The sequence below is a fragment of the Euprymna scolopes genome, chromosome 38, assembly GCF_053919585.1.
Source record: "Euprymna scolopes isolate OS-2025 chromosome 38, ASM5391958v1, whole genome shotgun sequence".
Classification (NCBI taxonomy): domain Eukaryota; kingdom Metazoa; phylum Mollusca; class Cephalopoda; order Sepiida; family Sepiolidae; genus Euprymna; species Euprymna scolopes.
In genome coordinates this window covers 25,713,662-25,733,489 of record NC_136519.1, presented here as the reverse complement: position 1 = coordinate 25,733,489, position 19,828 = coordinate 25,713,662, and the positions used below count along the sequence as shown (strand labels likewise).

Genomic DNA, 19,828 nt, shown 5'->3' with positions numbered 1-19,828 from the left:
TGCAAGATAGATGATTATAATTATTTTCTGCGAAGATATATGATTACAGTTATTTTTCGCAAAGATGGATAATTATAATTATTGTTGTGAAGATAGATAATTATAATTATTTTTTGCAAAGATAGATAATTTTAATTATTTATTGTGAAGATAGATGATTATAATTGTTTTTGCAAGATAGATAATTCTAATGATATTTGTGAAGATAGAAAATTATAATGGTTTTTGTGAAGATAGAAAATTATAATTATTTTCTGCAAAGATAGATAATTATAATTATTTTCTGCAAAATAGATAATTATTTTTTGCAAGATAGATAATTATTATGATTTTTTGTGAAGAAGAACACATATCTAAAGAAATGGCAGAAACACTAGAGGATGACCTCCAATCTGTAATGGAATAGGGACAAAAATGGATGGTTACATTCAATGCTGCCAAGACTAAACTTGTTTCCTTCAATAACTGCAAGAAACCTTCTCTTCCACCAATATCAATGGCCAAAGACTCTTTATCTGAAAGCACAACTCCTCGGCCTAACATTCACAGGAAACATGAGATGGAAGAATTACATTGAGAGCATTGTCAGGACCGCTGCGAAAAAGGTAGGTTCTCTCTACCGTGCTAGAAAGCTACTGACGCCTGAAAGTATCCTGTATCTCTATAAGGCCACCATTCGCCCATGTATGGAGTATTGTTGTCATATTTGGTCCGGTGCATCTGCTACTAATCTCTCACTCCTAGACAAGGTTCAAAAGAGAGTCGCCAACCTAATAGGTCCTGAACTATCATCCAAGCTTCAGCCTCTGTCCCTTCGACGCAATGTAGCATCTCTCTGCCTGTTCTACAAGTACTTTAATGGTGAATGTTCCGACGAGCTGCAAGCACTTGTACCCCTCTACATAAATACCCCCGACAAACCTGACAAGCAGTTAAATCCCACCCCTTCACAATAGAGATCTCTAGATGTAAGAGAGCCTTCTACTTCAGTAGTTTCTTCCCCAGAATCGATAGACTTTGGAACTCCCCGCCAGTTTCCTGCTTCCCCAACTGTACTGACATGCAGAACTTCAAGTATAACGTAAACCGACATCTTGCTGCCCAACTCCCCACCTAGTAACCCTGTAGCCTGTGTCCCTAATAGTAGCCCTCTACAACAAAGTGGCAATGTGTCTTGTTTGGGGTGAAAATGTAATAAAAAAAAAAAATTTTAAAGATAGAAAAGTATAATGATTTTTTGTGAAGATAGATAATTATAATTATTTTCTGCAAAGGTATATGATTACAATTATTTTTTGGAAAGATGGATAATTATAATTATTTATTGTAAAGAAAAATAATTATAGTTATTTTTTGCAAAGATAGATAATTTTAATTATTTATTGCAAGATAGACAATTATAATTATTTTTTGCAAGATAGAAAATTATAATGTTTTTTGTGAAGGTAGATAATTATAATTATTTTTGTGAAGATAGGTAATTATAATTATTATTTTTGTGAAGATAGATAATTATAATTATTTTTTTGTGAAGACAGATAATTATGATTATTTTTTTGTGAAGCTATATAATTATAATTATTTTTTGTGAAGACAGATAATTATAATTATTTTTTGTGAAGATAGATAATTATAATTATTTTTTGTGAAGATAGATAATTATAATTATTTTTTGTGAAGATAGATAATTATAATTATTTTTGTGATGTTTTCAGACAAATTTGTCACAATTTTCGTTTCTGTCTAGCATCATCAAACTTGGTCAAAATATCATCTATGGTTTAACTTATTGTATTTATTTGTTTCCCCACCAAAGCAAATTAGGTGCAAGGCCGTTTTTAATGTGGGGTAAAAACCAGCTCCCCTAAAAGTAGGCAAAAAGGGGGCACTCTGGTTACCAAAAATAATAATTGTCCCAGCATAGAGGGTTTCCCCTCCATTGACTGGTACAAATTATCATAAGTGCATTATCTGCAGAACAGATACTCCACTTTGATCCCAGCCCGAAACTTATAACTGATTTAATTTTGGGGATATCTTGGTTGAAGGTCAATGCCACGATCACAGAGACTGGCTATTTGATAGAAGATGGATAATTATAATTACTTTCCACTAATGTACGACAAAGCGCAACAACTGCTCCTGTTGATTCTTTTTTTTTTTTTTTTTACATGGAGGTCACCACTTATCAAGGCCCGGAAGCCACTCGGGGATAAGGGTTATTGCATGTACAGTAATCATTGGGATAGTATCATAGTAATGATTAGTATTGGAGTTTTGATATAGTGTCTTACTTAAGGGGACGGTTTGTCAGGAATTTGTTTATGTTGGACTTGAAGACATCCAAGTTTTAGTCAGGTGGGAAACAGGCAAATAGAAGAGAGTTCCACAGTCGTGCACTTCTAAGAAAGAAGCTCTGCTCATGGAATCTAAGCTTGGTGTAGGTACAGATAAAGAGTGGGGAAAATTAATGACACTAGTTTCAGCTAGACAGGTGTTTTTCGTGAAAATTGGCGATGGGGGAACAGAGATTGGAGCTCTGACGAGCACTTTCCATGGAAATAACGATAAAACAAAGACAGGCTCGCAACGTCTCTTCTGTAGAAGAGAGGCTGCAGGGAAGAGAAAAGGGCATCCCTCACGAAGTCTATTTTGTATTCTGTCAAGGCAGGATAGGCTGTTTTTAGCAGCTCTTGCCCAGATGTGGCAGCAGTACTCCATCCTTGGACGTACTTGGCTTTTATATAGATAGTGAATTGCATCAGTAGTGAAATATCTTCTGGATTCATGTTATATTTAGTCACGACAAATTAAGCATAAAAAAATTTAGGCACTGAAATTGCTCCCGTTGTTTTTATGTTTGAGTTTTTTTCAAAAAAATATTTGTAAAAATGAAATAACTTATGGTGTTTTTTTTTTTTTGGGGGGGGGGGTTCAGATTTAGTGGGTATATTAAAAAATACGTAAGAAATAGCTTGTTTCGTTTAATCATGTTAAGACTCAGCTATTATCCTTTTAAAAACACTGTTATTGGCAATGTGAGTCATTAAATAGGATGTGACGATTGGAATTTTGGTAAATGGGCAGTTTAGCGGTGTACATTATTTGATGAACAAAAATTTAGAAAACTATTTATTTTATATAAAACACATTATTAGACCCAAAGGCTGAAATAAAACCAGAAAAAATTCATTTTTATTGTTTTTTCATAATTTTTTATTAGAATATATGTACGATATTCGAAGCCGCTGTATTGCTTTTAAAAGCTGGCCTTATTAAGGTTTGACAGAGTGGCCTTTTTAAGGCCATATTTGACCTTTTTTAACGCTCTTTCATTACAAAAATAATATGGCGCCCAAAAGCATAGTCCATGAAAGAGCGTAAAAAAGGCCAAAATTGGCCTTAAAAAGGCCAATCTGTCAAATCTTTAAAAAAGCCAAATTTTGGAAACAATATGGCGACTTCGATTGCCGTACATTTAATCTAATAAAAAATGTTAAAAAAATAATTAAAATGAAAATTTTGGGGGGTTTATTTTAACCTTAGGGTCAAATAATGTGTTTTATATAAAAATAAATAGTTTTTATAATTTTTTTCTGTCAAATAATTTATGCTGCTAAACTACACATTTGCCAGCATTTTCTTATTTCTTTTTAATAATTTTTATTTATTTTTTTATTTTTTTAGCTTTGTATTTCCCCGAATTGGCGATGTGATGGCATGGACGATTGTGGCGATGGCTCTGATGAGGCTTTGTCAGTTTGTACAAAAGTCGAATGCCCTTCTGCTACGCATTTCCGATGTAACAATTTCAAATGCATTCCTCGTTGGCGTCTCTGTGATAAGATTGATAACTGTGGTGATGCATCGGATGAGAATGACCGGCAACTATGTAAATAGATTTGAGTTTTTTCTTTTATTTGAAAAAAAATATATAATAATTTCATTTTTATTCAGTTAATATTAATTTTATTACAAAGTTAATTTAGCCCTTTTTTTATCTATTTGGCAATAGCTCACATGTTATCACTGAAGGCTGAAGCACTAAATTACGACTATGGCTGAAGCGCTGAATGTTTTAGTTTCAATTCTAGCTGATGGCACTAAAGTTATTTTTTTTACCTTTTGAAGCTATTACTATATATATTGGGTACAATTGGCAAATACAAAATCTGCATAAATCCAAACATCATATATAAGCGTTTATTATGATCATGCAACAAATGCTATGAACAGATTTTAAAAATATCTGATTTTCCTTTTCCTTCTTGTAATAAGGTAATGTTATGAATTACCTCCCTTCTTAGAGATTATCAGCACTGCCTCAAAGGAGCAGGGTTGCCGTAAGTTGCTTAAGCATTTTCACACATTCTGGTACTATCAGATTAGGCTGTCTAAAGATACTGGCTTCCTGACCCAAAATGCATCAAACATTGATGCTGTTGCTTTTTTTTTCTTTCCTATTGCAAGACTCAATCATGTTCTGCAAAGTCAAAAATAAAAACAACAATTTTCCATCTACAAAACAATCAAACCATGCACTATGAATAAATGTCTGAAAATATAGACAAGTTGAAGCATAACTTTTGCCAAAACTACTAGATTCGGAATTAAATAATCCGAAAAGATTTTTAAAAAAAACAAAAGAAAAATAGAGATTAGCATTAAATGTTTGTTTAAATATGTCACATTTTACACGTTTTCTTTTTTGATAGATTACTGTCGGAAATTAAAAATGTTACGTTGTGGGGGATGTTTATATACGACCGTTTATATACTGAACCAAATTAAACGGAACACCGTAACGTGCGACACGTCACGTCCGGTCACCTGTTTGGATACTTTCTGAGGCAAATCAGGTCTGGATCTGGATCAGGTCGTAGTTTGACATGTTTGACAACCTATCAAAACATTATTTCAAATTTTTGTTGTCCACTCATCACTAGATAGATAGATAGATAGATAGATAGATAGATAGATGAATGGATTGATGGATAGATAATTATATAGACAGATAGATAGATAGATAGATAGATAGATAGATAGATAGATAATTATATAGACAGACAGATAGATAATTATATAGATAGATAGATAATTAGATAAATATAGATAGATAGGTAGATAGATAGGTGTGATATGTGTGTATATAGTTGAATGGTAAGTGTGTTTATGCGTTTGCATTTGTGCTGCTTGAATGTGTAACGTGGCACTATTAATGTCTTTTGTGTTCTTATTATAACGGACTATATGTATGTCTCTATGTGCATGGCCCGTGGTTTGTCTTGTCTAGTGGTGTTTGTGTGTGCGTGTCAGAGCATATAACATAATATGACGACATACCTGTTTCTGCTATTGTTTCTTCTGGAAGTTTCGTCAACCGTCCTTGAAGGAGCTGAAATCTGTTAAAAGAAACACTCAAGACAGGACCCAAAACGATATGAGATTTTATTTCACTCGCAAGTATTCGTCATAGCAGAGGAGTGATCGATGATCTTGGCTGGGGGGGGATCTTCTACGGCTCCATTCTGAGACTTCGCCCCCCTCCTCATTGGGGAGATCCATTTTAGCCGCTCTTATTCATTCGACATCTTCAATCTAGCTCAATCTATGCTTGTGTAAACCGGAACACATGACATGCGACACGTCATATTCGGTCACCAGTTCGGATACTTTTCAGTGCAAACTTGGCCAAGTAACACTTTGACATGTTTTGACAACCTGTCAAAACATATCTTCAAATATTTGTTGTCTACTCATCACTAGATAGATAGATAGATAGATAGATAGATAAATAGATAGATAGATAGATAGATAGATAGATTACTAGTTCTACCCCACCACTCTATTACAAAGATGTTTTGGTTCACATGTTATGCAAGTGTAGGTGAAGTCTATTTAACACTAAAAAATGATCGTGTTTTACATTAAAAAAAAACTGTTTTTTTTTCTTCTTTCTTTTAATTATTTTGTTCTCAGGCCAGCCTATTGTGACGCGATGTGAAGCCAACCAGTTTAAATGTCGAAACAGCAAATGTATCGATTCTGTAAAAGTGTGCGATGCATTCAAAGATTGTGAAGATGCCTCAGATGAGCAGGGTTGCCGTAAGTTGCTTCAGTATTCTCACGCGTTTTGATGCTACTAGATCAGGCTGTCTGAAGATACTGGCTCCTTGACCTAAAATGCACAACGTTGATGTTATTGTCTTTTTGGTTTATTCCCCCTTTCTAAAACTCAATCATGTTCTACAAGCCTAAAAACACAAACAATAATTTTCTTCTACAAAACAACCAAACCAAATATTAGAAATAAATATTTGAAGATATATGCAACTTGAATCCTAAAAACTTTTTTCCAAAATTACAGGATTTAAGATTAAATAAGCCGAAAAGGATTATATACCGTAAAACAAAACTAAGCACACTGATTAAATATTTGACGATATAGACAACTTGAATCCTAAAAACTTTTTTCTAACAGCACTAAATTCAGCATTAAATAACCACAAAAAGGGCTGATATGCCATAAAACAAAACAACCAAACCAAACACCATGAATAAATATTTGAAGATATAGACAACTCGAAGCATAAAAATTTTTGCCATCATTATTGGATTCGGCATTAAATAACCTGACAAGAAAGAAAAACTCGAGCTTATCGCCACTTATGCATATCTGTTATCTTAGACAATTTTTTTTTTTTTCATTTTTGAAGACCTCTTTTCAGAACTTCGCTCATGTAATTTACGTTTAGTTTTAGGTACAGATAAAGAGTAGAGGAGATTATTGACAGTAGTTTTTGCTAGACCTTATGTGAAGAATGTCGTTTCTATAATTATTTTTTACACAGACCCGCGCGTTTGCACTAGATATGTACCCTTATAAGAGTTTCTGTCTGTCCCTATGCTGTGGCCTTAAAAGACTGAAAAAAATGACAAGAAGGAGGTAATTAATTAAAAAGAAAAATGGAAACGGCACTAACCCTATGTGAGTTTAACTGGCTTTCTCCAAAGGAGGAAGTTCCATGGGAGCATGAAATTCACAGGTGGTCCCTAGTCATATTGATATCCCTGTTAGGGGAGATGACGACTTTAGTTTTTGCAACTCTTGCAGGGAGGTGTCGATATCCTCCTACATACAGCACCTGGCATTCTCACATTGGTCACCCATCTAGTACTGACCAGGCTCAACGTTGCTTAACTTCGGTTGTAGTTAATAACAGTATATATTTACACAAAGTACAAATATAATGGGTAGTCAGAGAGACGGCTTCTGGATCTGTTATCTGTCATCACGTGTTTTGAAGAGTCCATAATGCAACAGGATAGGGTAGATCACCTTAACAACCTTTTTACTTTACTCTCCAAGAAGACAAAATTAGACACTAGGTCTGTTTTCAAGGTAGGGAAAATCCAGCTCTACAATAAAGTGCTCCCTGGATTGAAACAAGAATTTTAATTATCTCAGTCTAGAATGATTTATCCTTCACTGACCAATAACAGAACATAATACATTGCACACGAGATAGTATCAGGTTGACAAGAAAGTTCTTGCGGTTTTTAACTTTTAAATTCAGATGAATATATCTCGGCTCAAACAAAAATTTATTGATCAAAATAAGCACCATCAGAATCGACACACTTTTGGCCACGCAAAATGAGTGTATTCATACTAGTAACCTAAAACTCTTTCGTTCTGGTGGCGATGAAGTCACTGAATGTGTTTTTGATATTGCTTAGGTTTTTGAAACGTTTTTTAAACAGAAAGTTGTCAAAATGTTTGAAAAAGTGGTAGTCAGTAGATGATAGGTCTAGAGAGTATGGCGGACGAGTCAGTTTCGTAAATTTCATTTCAAATTGTTTGAAATGTGTTTCTATTTTAATCAACAGATAAGGCGAGTGGTTCGGTGAACTGCTCGGTCAACAATGGCGGATGTGCACATAATTGCACCGACCTCGAAAATGGTGGATTCTACTGTTCTTGTCAAAAAGGCTACAATGTGTCCGCGACAAACAGCAAAGAATGTGAAGGTCAGTAAAATGGTCCCATCTTCTTCTTCTTCTTCTTCTTCTGTTATTTTTTGATCGGCCATGTTTTATTAATAATGGTGAGACAACTCAATTCGAAATATAGAGACCAAAGTCAATCTTCTAATGGTTGCAATTGCCTATTAAAATCGCTAACAATCGTAAAATAATGATTTTTCTATTCAAAAAAAATACTTGATCAATTTACGTGATTTTTGAAATATGACATCTTCATTCCGTGATGGATGGCGTATATATGTATATAAAGATTTTTTTGGGTTTTTATTTTGTTGTTTTTTTTTTAATTAGGTCGAATTCTAAATAAGAACCAGATACTTTTTATGTTCAAACTTCAATGATCTTTAGAGTTTCAATATAATTGCCTGATTCCAGATTCTTCTTAATTCGTACAACTTTAGGAATTAAGTGATTAATTTTATAATTAATTTATTAATTTTATAATTAATTGATTAATTATTTTATTTTATTTTACTTTTACAAATTTATGCTAATCAGTTATATATTTATTTTACTAATTTTTATCCTTTGATGAAAAAAGCATATCTCTGAAAATCCATGGATTAAGTATTTTTTTTTTATTATAATTCCTTGTTTGAATTCTTGATGGATTAATAAATACTGTAATTGATTACATTTTTCTTTCTTTTGCTCTCTCTAGTATATCAAGCAGGTTTTTATCACATATTACATGTTTTTGTGATAATCCAAAAATTAAAAGAACAAAAGAAAACTCTATAGCTAAATAGTTGGCGATTTTATAGGAATTGTTGATTATATCGGAATCGGGAATTTAGAAAACATTGCTTATTGCATCTAAATTGGGACAAATTTTAGAATCGTCCTGTGCTTTCACGTGTTGTGTAAGAGGAAAAAATAAGCTTGAACAATATCTCTACCATTATCAAAAAGGAACTTTGTGTGTCTGTGTATGTCCCTCTGTGTGTGTGTGTGTGTGTGTGTGTGTGTGTGTGTGTGTGTGTGTGTGTGTGTGTGTGAGAGAGAGAGAGAGAGAGAGAGAGAGTTCCCTATGGACTCGAAAATGGTCGGGACGGTTTTTATGAAATATCATACAAAGGTACTTTATGTGCCTGGCAGTGTTCTTAGATAGGTTTTGTATTGGAATGTCTTTGATAAGTATTGATAATCGATAATAGAAATAATCCGATGAAAGAAAGAACAGGCGATTTTGGCCAAAGTTAACACCTTAAACAGTCTAACACCCCAAGTGCATTTGAGAAGTTTGATTACCACACAGGCCAAAAGACACGGCATATAAAATCAACAGTGGGTTCTTTGATATGACAGGGGCGCGTTCGAAATGAATGTTTCTGTTAAAGTACACTTGCACTATAATACTTGACTTTTGCATTTTAAACCTTAATTCAAGCCATTATATATAAAAAAAATAATTTTATAAAATCAACAGTAGGTTCTCCACGGTGCAATGTAGACTACAATATATCGCGGACTATGTCACTGCGGGGTGGGGTGGGGTCATGTGAAGCTTCTTCCGGGTGCACCCATTATCAGTTCCCAACTAGAGCAGGCAATCAACTGATTTAATTTAAAAATGGGTGATTTCACCGATCTCGATGACAATAAAAATATGAGAGTGTGAAACATTCGCTGATCATTATTTAATCCCAGGCTAGGTCGGGTTTCCCTGCTAGTTCGCTATATATAAGAAAAGCATTAACTTCAACACTGAATACTAAATAAGGAAAAGGATAATAATAACTATATAACTAAATTCATAAATATTGAGGGTACTTGTTTTTGTCTTTCTTTCAGATATTGATGAATGCGCCGAATGGGGTAACAACTGTCCACAAATTTGCACAAATCTGAAAGGATCTTTTAAATGCAGTTGTTTGGCGAGATACAGGCAAACGGTTGTTCCGTTCCATCAGTGCAAAACTAGGTGTAAGTTTATTTTTTCTTCTTTTTAAAAAAATATTTTTTTTTTTATTCTGTCTTATCAAGGCGGCACTACTTCAGACGCCTTTTGACAAGGTATTCATCTCATACCAACTGCAAATTATATATCTCTTCCAAATCATTTCATAATTTTTCTACTTACTCTACGTTCCCATTCTATCAACCACACAAACTTTCTCTACACTATCTTTAACACTGAACCCTTTCAATATCCTAATCCTAACTGTTTATCTATCCTAACACTAATCATAACACTTTATGCTAACCCTAACTTGATAATTCTAATCCTTTCTTTATCCTGATCCTTTTCTCTGCTTTACCATTACCCTTTCTTTGCTTTAACCCTAACCGTTTTTTTTTACTCCAACCCTAATTCTTTTTCTACCCTAATCTTAATCCTTCCACTACTTTAACTCTAAACTGGATCAGGTGTATTTTATGTATAAACATGAGTATCTTTAAATCACGTTTCCAATCCGTTTATCCAATCATAAAAATTGGTCAGTCATCTCATAAGCAATAACATACAGAATTTTTAATGCCTGTACAAAAAAAAGTCTAGAAACTTTTTGAAGGCACCACGTAAATCCCAGAGTCAATGCATACTTTTTCTTCTTCCGTAAAAATAATTTTCATTTCTAGCTTGTGCATCATAACCGAATATAAAAAAATGCATTTTAAGTAAAAAAAAAAATATTAGCATATAGTCACATGTCAATTTTTTTTTACATAGGCGTCACCACTTATCAAGGCCGAGAGGCCACTCAAGGATAAGGGTTAAAGAGTGTACAGTAGTCAAAAGGATAATATAGTAATTCGGTAAATTTGTTAACTTAAATGGAACGACTCATCAGAAATTGGTTTACGTTGGACTTGAAGGCAACCATATTGTAGTCAGCTCGAAAGCAGGAAAACGGAAGACAATTCCACAGGCGTGCAGTTCTAAGAAGGAAGCTTTGTTCATGGAATCTACCTTTAGGTTTAGGCACAGGTAAAGAGTGGGGGGAATTATTGATAGTGTTTTCAGATAGACGAGTGTTTCTTGTGAAAGTTTGGCGAGTGGGGGGGGACAATAGATTGAAGCTCAGTCGAATACTTTCCATGAAAATAACGATAAAGCAAAGACAAACTCGCAACATCTCTTCTGTGAGATAGAGGTTGCAAGGCAAAGAGAAAAGGGCATCTCCTACGAGGCTATGAAGTCTATTTTGAACTCTATCAAGCCAGGACAAGTCCTTCCTAGCAGCTCCTGCCCAGATGTGGCAACAGTATTCCATCCTTGGACGTAGCTGGCTCTTATATAGATAGAGAATTGCAGCAGCAGTGAGATATCTACTGGATTGATAGAAGGATCCGACCATTTTTCCAGTGGCCTTGACAACAGATTTGATGTACGTATTCCATTTATGTCGAAAAAATATTTGGGGAGGGAGCGAGAGATAAGTCAGTTCTTCATACCAAATTCCGTATGAAAGACTAACTTATCGCCTTGATTTTCTGTTATTCCAAATTCGAAAATGGCGATAATAATATTTTATTTTTATTTGTAATCATTATACGAATGATCCTCCATCTCTGCAATGGGGTTTGATAAACCCTTTTTGATCAATGGTTAGCAATGGGTTTTTTTTTTTTTATTGAATTTTCACCCCAAATAAGGCATATTGCCACTTTGTTGTAGAGGCTACTATCAGGGACATACGCATCAGGGATACTGTGTAGGGAGTTGAGCAGCAAGATGTCAGTTCACGTTACACTTGAACTTCTGCATGTCAGTACAGTTGGGGAAGCAGGGACTCGGAAGGGAATTCCAAAGTCTAGCGGTTCTGTGGAAGAAACTACTAGAATAAAAGGCTCTCTTATATCTAGGGATCTCTACCATGAAGGGGTGGAATTTTGCTGCTCGTCGGGTTTGTCGGGGATATTTACGTCGAGGAGGCACGTGCATGCAGTTTATGGTAGGTTTGTCACAAAAAATGTCATCCGTAAATGAAACGATGAAATTTAGTAACTGCAAAAATAATACTAAATACTTTCTTCTCGATTGATGAGTAACTCTTTTCTGCTGGTAGTAATGTATGAGACGCATGAGTGATAGGTTTTATTTTGCATTGTATGCAAGCTCTAATGTCGATCATTTTTCATAATTTTTGGAATTTTTACTAATTTCAACATAACATGTAAATGGGTAATATTCTTTTTTTTACTTAAAATACAATTTTGTAATTTTTTTAGATACCCAATTATAATGCATATGTAGCGAATATTTTTTTTTAATACAACGAACATGTCTCTGCGTTATTTGTTTTAAATTCTAGCAATTTAATTCTTTGTAAAAGCCTACATATTTTTTGTCTTTGTATCGTAAACATAAACATAATTGTAAAATATTTATATAAATGTTACTTTTTTTGCCATTTCAGATGGTGTCAAACCAATAGGTTTTGTTACTATAGAAAGTGAAATTCGAACATTTACTTATAACAATTATAAAATACTTGAAACATTCAACACTTCTCGACCCAAAGCCTTGGCATTGAATTCTCTCCACATGACGATTTATTGGACGGATTCTGCCCAGAAGGCAATTTATTGGGACTTTTTCGTCCCCAATCCAAGATCCAAAGTCAAACTTCACACTGCGGACCTTCAAGAACCAAATGGAATTACAGTCGACTGGGTATCATCGTAAGTATAAAACGTATTTTAGCATCCTATTCGAGCGATGTATGATATTATTATTATTATTATTATTATTATTATTATTATTATTATTATTATTATTATTATTTACTCACTATGAGTAGTCATACAGGTCATCATCAAAGATTTCTCTTGGAGAACAACTTGTGGCATTCTCTGGAGTCTGAGTCTTCACCTCTTTTGATAACCATTGCAGATAAATTTGTGTTATTGTAACAGTCGTTTACCATTGATTTCTCGTTGGTGGCAGCTATTGATCTTTACTGGAATTTCGGAGGCAAAAGGCCTCCCCAAGGTCCCAGTCCTCTTTGTATTCATCCAGCAGAGGTCTGGCTAGTGCTTTCTCTCCTCAGTCTTTCCATCCTCCTTGAACCTCCTCGCTTATTTGATCTGGCATCACACACACAAAAAAAATTAGGGGAAGTTAGGGGTGAATGAGGTTACCTTACAATTATACAGTTTCAGTTTTCATAATTCCATGTAATGCTCCTTCGTGTTTTACATCTGTAGCAGTTTCTGTATGTCCAGTTTAAGAAGAAGAACTGAGGCATCATGACCAGGAAACTTATGACTATGCACAATGCATTACATCCAAAGGCTGATATTAATCGATTCTGCGTAAAACGGGAAGGTGGAGAGAAAGGATTGATTAGTAAAGAAGGCTGTGAACGATACAAACAAAAAAGAATTAGAACAAATACATAATGCATAACATAGAAAAGATACCATGAAAATGAAAAAGACGGAAAGGCAGATTATGAGATGAGAAAAGAAAAATTGGAAGAGAAACAGCTACATGGACGATTCATAAGATTGACAAAAGATCAGACTCACAAAAACACCTAAACGTAGTTACAAAAAGGACACCTAAACAGAAGAAACTGAATCCCTACTTACAGCCGCATAAGATAATGCAATTAGAACCAACCATATCAAAGCAAAGATCGACAACAGATAGAAAACATAAAATATAGACTTTGTGAACAAAGTGACAAAACAATAAACCACATAATAAGTGAATGTAGCAAACTCGCCCAAAAAATAATATAAAAACGGACACAGCCAGATGGGGAAGGCATTAAACTGGGAACTATGAAAACAACTGCATCTTGAACACCCAGGTAAATGGTATAAGCACAAAATGGTAGCAGTATTTGAAAATGGAAATCATAAAATCTTATCGGACATGGACGTACAAACGGATAAACCCATACAAGAAAGAAAACTGGATGTCGTAATAATTAACAAGAAGGAAAAATTCTGCCAGGTCGTAGATTTTGCTTTCCGAGCAGACAACAGGATGAACATCAAGGAGACAGTAAAGTAAAGCAAATATATGGAACTGGCCAGAGAGCTAAAAAGGATATGGAACATGAACAAAGTCAATATAAAAACAATAATTATAAGAGCACTAGATACAATACCAAAAAACGTGGAAGAAAAAAACGAATGGGAGAGATTGGAATCAGAAGGAAGACAAAAGATATAACGGATAACAATAATGAAAACAGCTGAAATCTTAAGAAGAGCTTTGGGATGTAAAAACCAACCTATAAAAACTATTAACAAAAGACGATAATGCTGAAAACAGCTGAACTTTAAATGTAAAGACTAGTCCAAATGAGCTATAAACTAATAATAAAAATGATAATAATAATACTAATAATAATATTAGTAATAATTAAAAAAATATATATAATGATCATATTACAATTAATAATAATAATAAATAGTACAAGAAAATAACAGTAAAAATAAAAACAACAATAATAAAATAATAATAACAATAATGACAATAAAGTAACAATAATAAAAATAAAAAATAATAAAAATAAAATAAAAATAATAAAAAATAAACATGATAATACAAAATAATAATAATAATAAAAATAATAATATTAATATTATTAAATATAAAAATAATAATAATAATAATAATAATAATGAAAAAAATAATAATAAAATAATAATAAAAATAATAATAATAACAATTCTAATATTAATAATATTAATAATAATAATATAAATAATAATAAAAAGTAATAATAAATTATTATTAATAATAATAAAAAAATAATATAATACAAATGATAATGATTATAATAAAAATAATAATATTAAGATTAATAATAATAAAATGATAGTAATAAAATAATAATAACAATAATAATATTATAAAGAATTATAAAATAATATTAATAATAATATAATAAAATAATAATAATTATAATAATAATAATAATAATAATAATAATAATAATAAATGATAATAATAAAATGTGAAGACCAATGGGCGCCGCCAACGAGAAATCAATGTTAAGCAGCTGTTGTGATAACAAAAACTCTTTTGCCAATGTTATTGAGGTGGAGAGTACTGGAAATGTGGGGAGACTTGTTGTCCATCAAACTTTAGGGATTACCACAAGTTGTTCTCGAAAAGCAATGCTTGATGATGAATTGTGTTAATACTCCTAGTGAGTAAATAATAATAATAATAATAATAATAATAATAATAATACGGCTGAAATATTAAGGAAACCCCTTGAATGCGGAAACTAATACACATAAGCCACGTGCACAGGCTAGACGAGCTACTGCAGAGATAAAACATGAAACCAAGAACTACTAAAATAATAACTTTGATATATTATCTGGGATGATTATTTAATTTCAAACACACCAATCAATTAACTCACATTTTTCATTTGTCATAATTCTTGGATATGTTACTAATGTCAACAATCATTTTTCATCATTTTAACCCACATCATCGCTCCACTTACTAAAATAATAACGTTGATATATTGTCTGGCCTGATTATTTCATTGCAAACATAGTAATGTATTAAATAACATTATCATTTTTCATAATTATTGGATATGTTACTAATTTCAACAATTATTTTTCACAATTTAAACCATCCCTATCGCCCTCTCTCACTAACATAATTACTTTGATATATTTCCTGGGCTGATTATTTTATTATAAACACACAATCGATTGACTCACATTTAATCTTTGTTCATAATCCTAGATATGTTACTAATTTCGACAATAATTTTTATAATTAAAAATCCACATTATGCCTCTCCCTCCTACTTATATAATATATTTGATATAGTCTGGGCTTATTATATCATTACAAACATACCAATCAATTAACTCATATTTCATCATTTTTCATAATTCTTGGATATGTTACTAATTTTGACAATAATTTTCATAACTTTAACCCACTATGTTGCTCCCCCTTACTTAAATAATAAATTTGATATATTGCCTGGGCTGGTTATTTCATTACAAACAAATCAATCAATTCTGGGTATTCACATAGTATATATGTTTCACCTATCTTATCCAATCCCGGGTGACGTCGCATATTCTGCTAATATATATCATTTACCTATCTCATTCGATCCCGGGCGACGCTGGGTATTTTGCTACTATATGTTTTCCACCTATATCATTCAATGACGTTTCCTGATAGTATACATTTGCACATCTCATTCAATCCCAGGACTGACTTCATATCCGCCACCCCACTGTTGAAAATATAAATTAAATAAAGTAATGTTTTCATCATAAACTGTTTCAGCCATTTCCGGGACTGACTTTATATCCCCAACCCACTGCTAAAAATATACATGAAATAATTTGATGTCTAAATAGTAAACTGTTTCAGCCATTTCTAGGACCGACTTTATATTCCAAACCCACTGCTAAAAATATACGTGAAATAATGTAATGTCTAAATAGTAAAGTGTTTCAGCCATTTCTGGAACTGACTTATAATTTCCAACCCACTGTTGAAAATAATCATGAAATAAAGTAATGTATAAATCATAAACTTTTTCAGCCATTTCCGGGACCGACTTCTTATCTCCCATCCTACTGTTAAAAACATACATTAAATAAAGTCATGTCCAAAACGTAAATGGTTGCAGCCATTTCCGGAACCGACTTCATATTTCCCACCCCAATGTTAAAAATATACATTGAATAAAGTAATATGTAATGCGTAAATGGTTTCACCCATTTTCAGGACTGATTTAATATCCCCCACCCCACTGTTAAAAATATACATTAAATAAAGTAATGTTTAAATCATAAACGGTTTGAGTAATTTCCAGGACTGACTTCATATCCCGTAACCCACTGCTTAAAATATACTTGAAATAAAGTAATGTTTAAATCATAAACTGTTTCAGCAGCTTTTCGAAAGTATTACATAAAAACATTAACACGGTTAGAGATTAGGCAACCATTGCTTCAACATGAATTTCTGGGTGTAGTATCAGTTTCAGCATTCCAGTGACTTAAATCCCTCCTTTTTTGGTCTTGGTTAATGGAGGAGAAATCCTTCATTACTGATACAATTTTTATTTTTGTTATTGACCAGAGTGCCCCTTTTGGGGAGCTGGTTTCCCCCTAAATTTTTATCTGGCCTCATGTCCAATTCCGCCCTTGTGGGGAGGCAAGTAACAAAAAAAAAAAGGACGGGCATTTTCCAGAGCATTTTATAATTAATCAGAAGTGACATTTCCACGGCATTTTGTAATTAAATCAGAAATAACTTTTTCCAGTTACTTTTTTAATATTAAAACTTTGTTACATTAAACATAGTACCTATTCACAATGCCTCCCCACGGGACAGATTTAGACACCAGGGTCGTTTTTTAACGAGGAGAAAAAATTGTCTTTGTTGTAAAGGATTTCTCTTCCACTGAGAGAGAAGAAATTGAAATGTAGCACCTGAAGGACAGATACTACACTTTGATCTTAGCCAAAAGACCAAGAAAGACAAATCATTTTATTAGCTTTGCCTTAACAGCGACACCAATGTTTTAAAAATATTTTAAGGGTCATAAGGTTTATTTGGAATATTCCACTTTTTGGAATATTCCACTTTCCTTTTTTAGAGATGCACAGCATGATAACGGACGGAGCGATAAGCGTAATAATGATGATGATAATAATAATAATAATAATAATAATAATAATAATAATAATAATAATAATAATAATAATTATTATAATTATTATAATGATAATGATAATAATAATAATATAATAATAATATTAATAATAATGATGATAATAATAATGATGATGATGATGATGATGATAATAATGATAACAATAATGATAATAATAATATTAATAATAATATAATAATAATATTAATAATAATGATAATAATAATAATGATAATAATAATGATAATAATAATGATAATAATAATAATGATAATATTAACAATATTATTATTAATAATAATGATAATGATAATATCAATAATGATAATAATAATGATGATAATAATAACATTAATAATAATGATAATAATAACAAGAATAATGATAATAATAATGATAATAATAATAATGATAATAATAATGATAATAATAATAATAATGATCATAATAATAATGATAATAATAATGATAATAATATTAATGATGATGATAATAATAATAAAAAGGAGAAGAAGAAGAATGATAAGAATAATATTAATAATAATATTATTAATAATAATAGTGATAATAATAATAATGATATAATAATAATAATAATAATAATAATAATAATAATAATAATGATACTAATAATAAAATTTGCCACTAATAGTAGGAGCGCTAGGAGTAATACCAAAAATGTTTGAAAAAAGAATGGGAGAGGTTGGAATCAGAGGGTTGGCTGGAAAGATACAACGGATTTCAATAATGAAACCTGCAGAAATATTAAGGAAAACCCTTGAATGCGGAGAATAACACCACACATGAACTACACACACAAACTGGACATACAGAAACAGCTACAGATGCAAAACGCAAAGGAACATCACATGGAACCATGAACACTGAGACGGTATAATTGTAAGGTACCTCCATGCGTCCCTATGTTCCAACCACTTTTTTTCATATGTATGTATATCACCAGAAACTGACACCACACCAAATAAATGAGGAGGGTCAAGTCAAGGAGGATGGAAAGATCGTGGAGAGAAAACTCTAGACAGACCTCCACTGGATGAGTGGAAAGAGGATTGGGATCTTGGGGAGGCTTTTTGCCACCCAAATTCCAGTGAAGACCAATAGTCGCTGGCAACAATAAATCAATATTAAGTGGCTGTTGCGATAACACAAATTCTTTTGTAAAAGCTATCGAAAGAGGTGGAGAGTACTGGAAATTTGGGGAGACTTGTTGTCACTCAGACTCCGGAGAACACCATTTGTTATCAAATAGAAATCTTTGATGGTAGTCTGTGTGACTACTGGTCAAGATCAAAGTGTAGTATCTGTTCCGGCAGATACTGCAAGCTATGACTAGCTATGACTAGCAAAGACCAGATGTGGGGGCAACCCCACATGCCTGACCTTTAACCAGCTCCCATTTCCCACCTCTCGGGAGCTGGTCCCCTTTTTCCCTTCCCCCTCCCTTCACTCCTCACATTAAAAATTGGCCTTGTGCCTAATTTGCTCGGTGGGGGAGCAAATAAATACCGTCTGTGTGACTACTGGTCAAGATCAAAGTGTAGTATCTGTTCCGGCAGATACTGCAAGCTATGACTAGCTATGACTAGCAAAGACCAGATGTGGGGGCAACCCCACATGCCTGACCTTTAACCAGCTCCCATTTCCCACCTCTCGGGAGCTGGTCCCCTTTTTCCCTTCCCCCTCCCTTCACTCCTCACATTAAAAATCGGCCTTGTGCCTAATTTGCTCGGTGGGGGAGCAAATAAATACCATCTGTTCCGGCAGATACTGCAAGCAAAGACCAGATGTGGGGGAAACCCCACATGCCTGACCTTTAACCAGCTCCCATTTCCCACCTCTCGGGAGCTGGTCCCCTTTTCCCCTTCCCCCTCCCTTCACTCCTCACATTAAAAATCGGCCTTGTGCCTAATTTGCTCGGTGGGGGAGCAAATAAATACCATCTGTTCTTCAGATGCTGCACTTCATTTTCTTGTTCTCTTTCGTTGGAGGAGAAATCCTTCACGACTGAGACAATTTTTATTTTTGTAACTTTTCTCCACTTTAAAAAACGACCCTGGTGTCTAACTCTGTCCCGTGGGGAGGCATAGTAAATAGGTACTCCTAGTGAGTAAATAAAAATAATAATAATAATCCAGTTTTCA

General features: G+C 33.1%; 1 protein-coding gene across 2 annotated transcripts in view; it reads left to right on the top strand.

Annotated features, from left to right (window-relative positions):
* LOC145263100 (low-density lipoprotein receptor-related protein 2-like) overlaps positions 1-19,828 on the top strand; it is a 599,989-nt gene that overhangs the window by 458,189 nt on the left and 121,972 nt on the right. For both annotated transcript variants that reach the window (XM_080120027.1, XM_080120026.1), the window contains exons 69-73: positions 3,688-3,892; positions 5,980-6,105; positions 7,891-8,031; positions 9,841-9,972; positions 12,411-12,675. In XM_080120027.1, the coding sequence (XP_079976153.1) occupies positions 3,688-3,892; positions 5,980-6,105; positions 7,891-8,031; positions 9,841-9,972; positions 12,411-12,675 (869 nt within the window). The remainder of the gene's footprint in view (positions 1-3,687; positions 3,893-5,979; positions 6,106-7,890; positions 8,032-9,840; positions 9,973-12,410; positions 12,676-19,828) is intronic.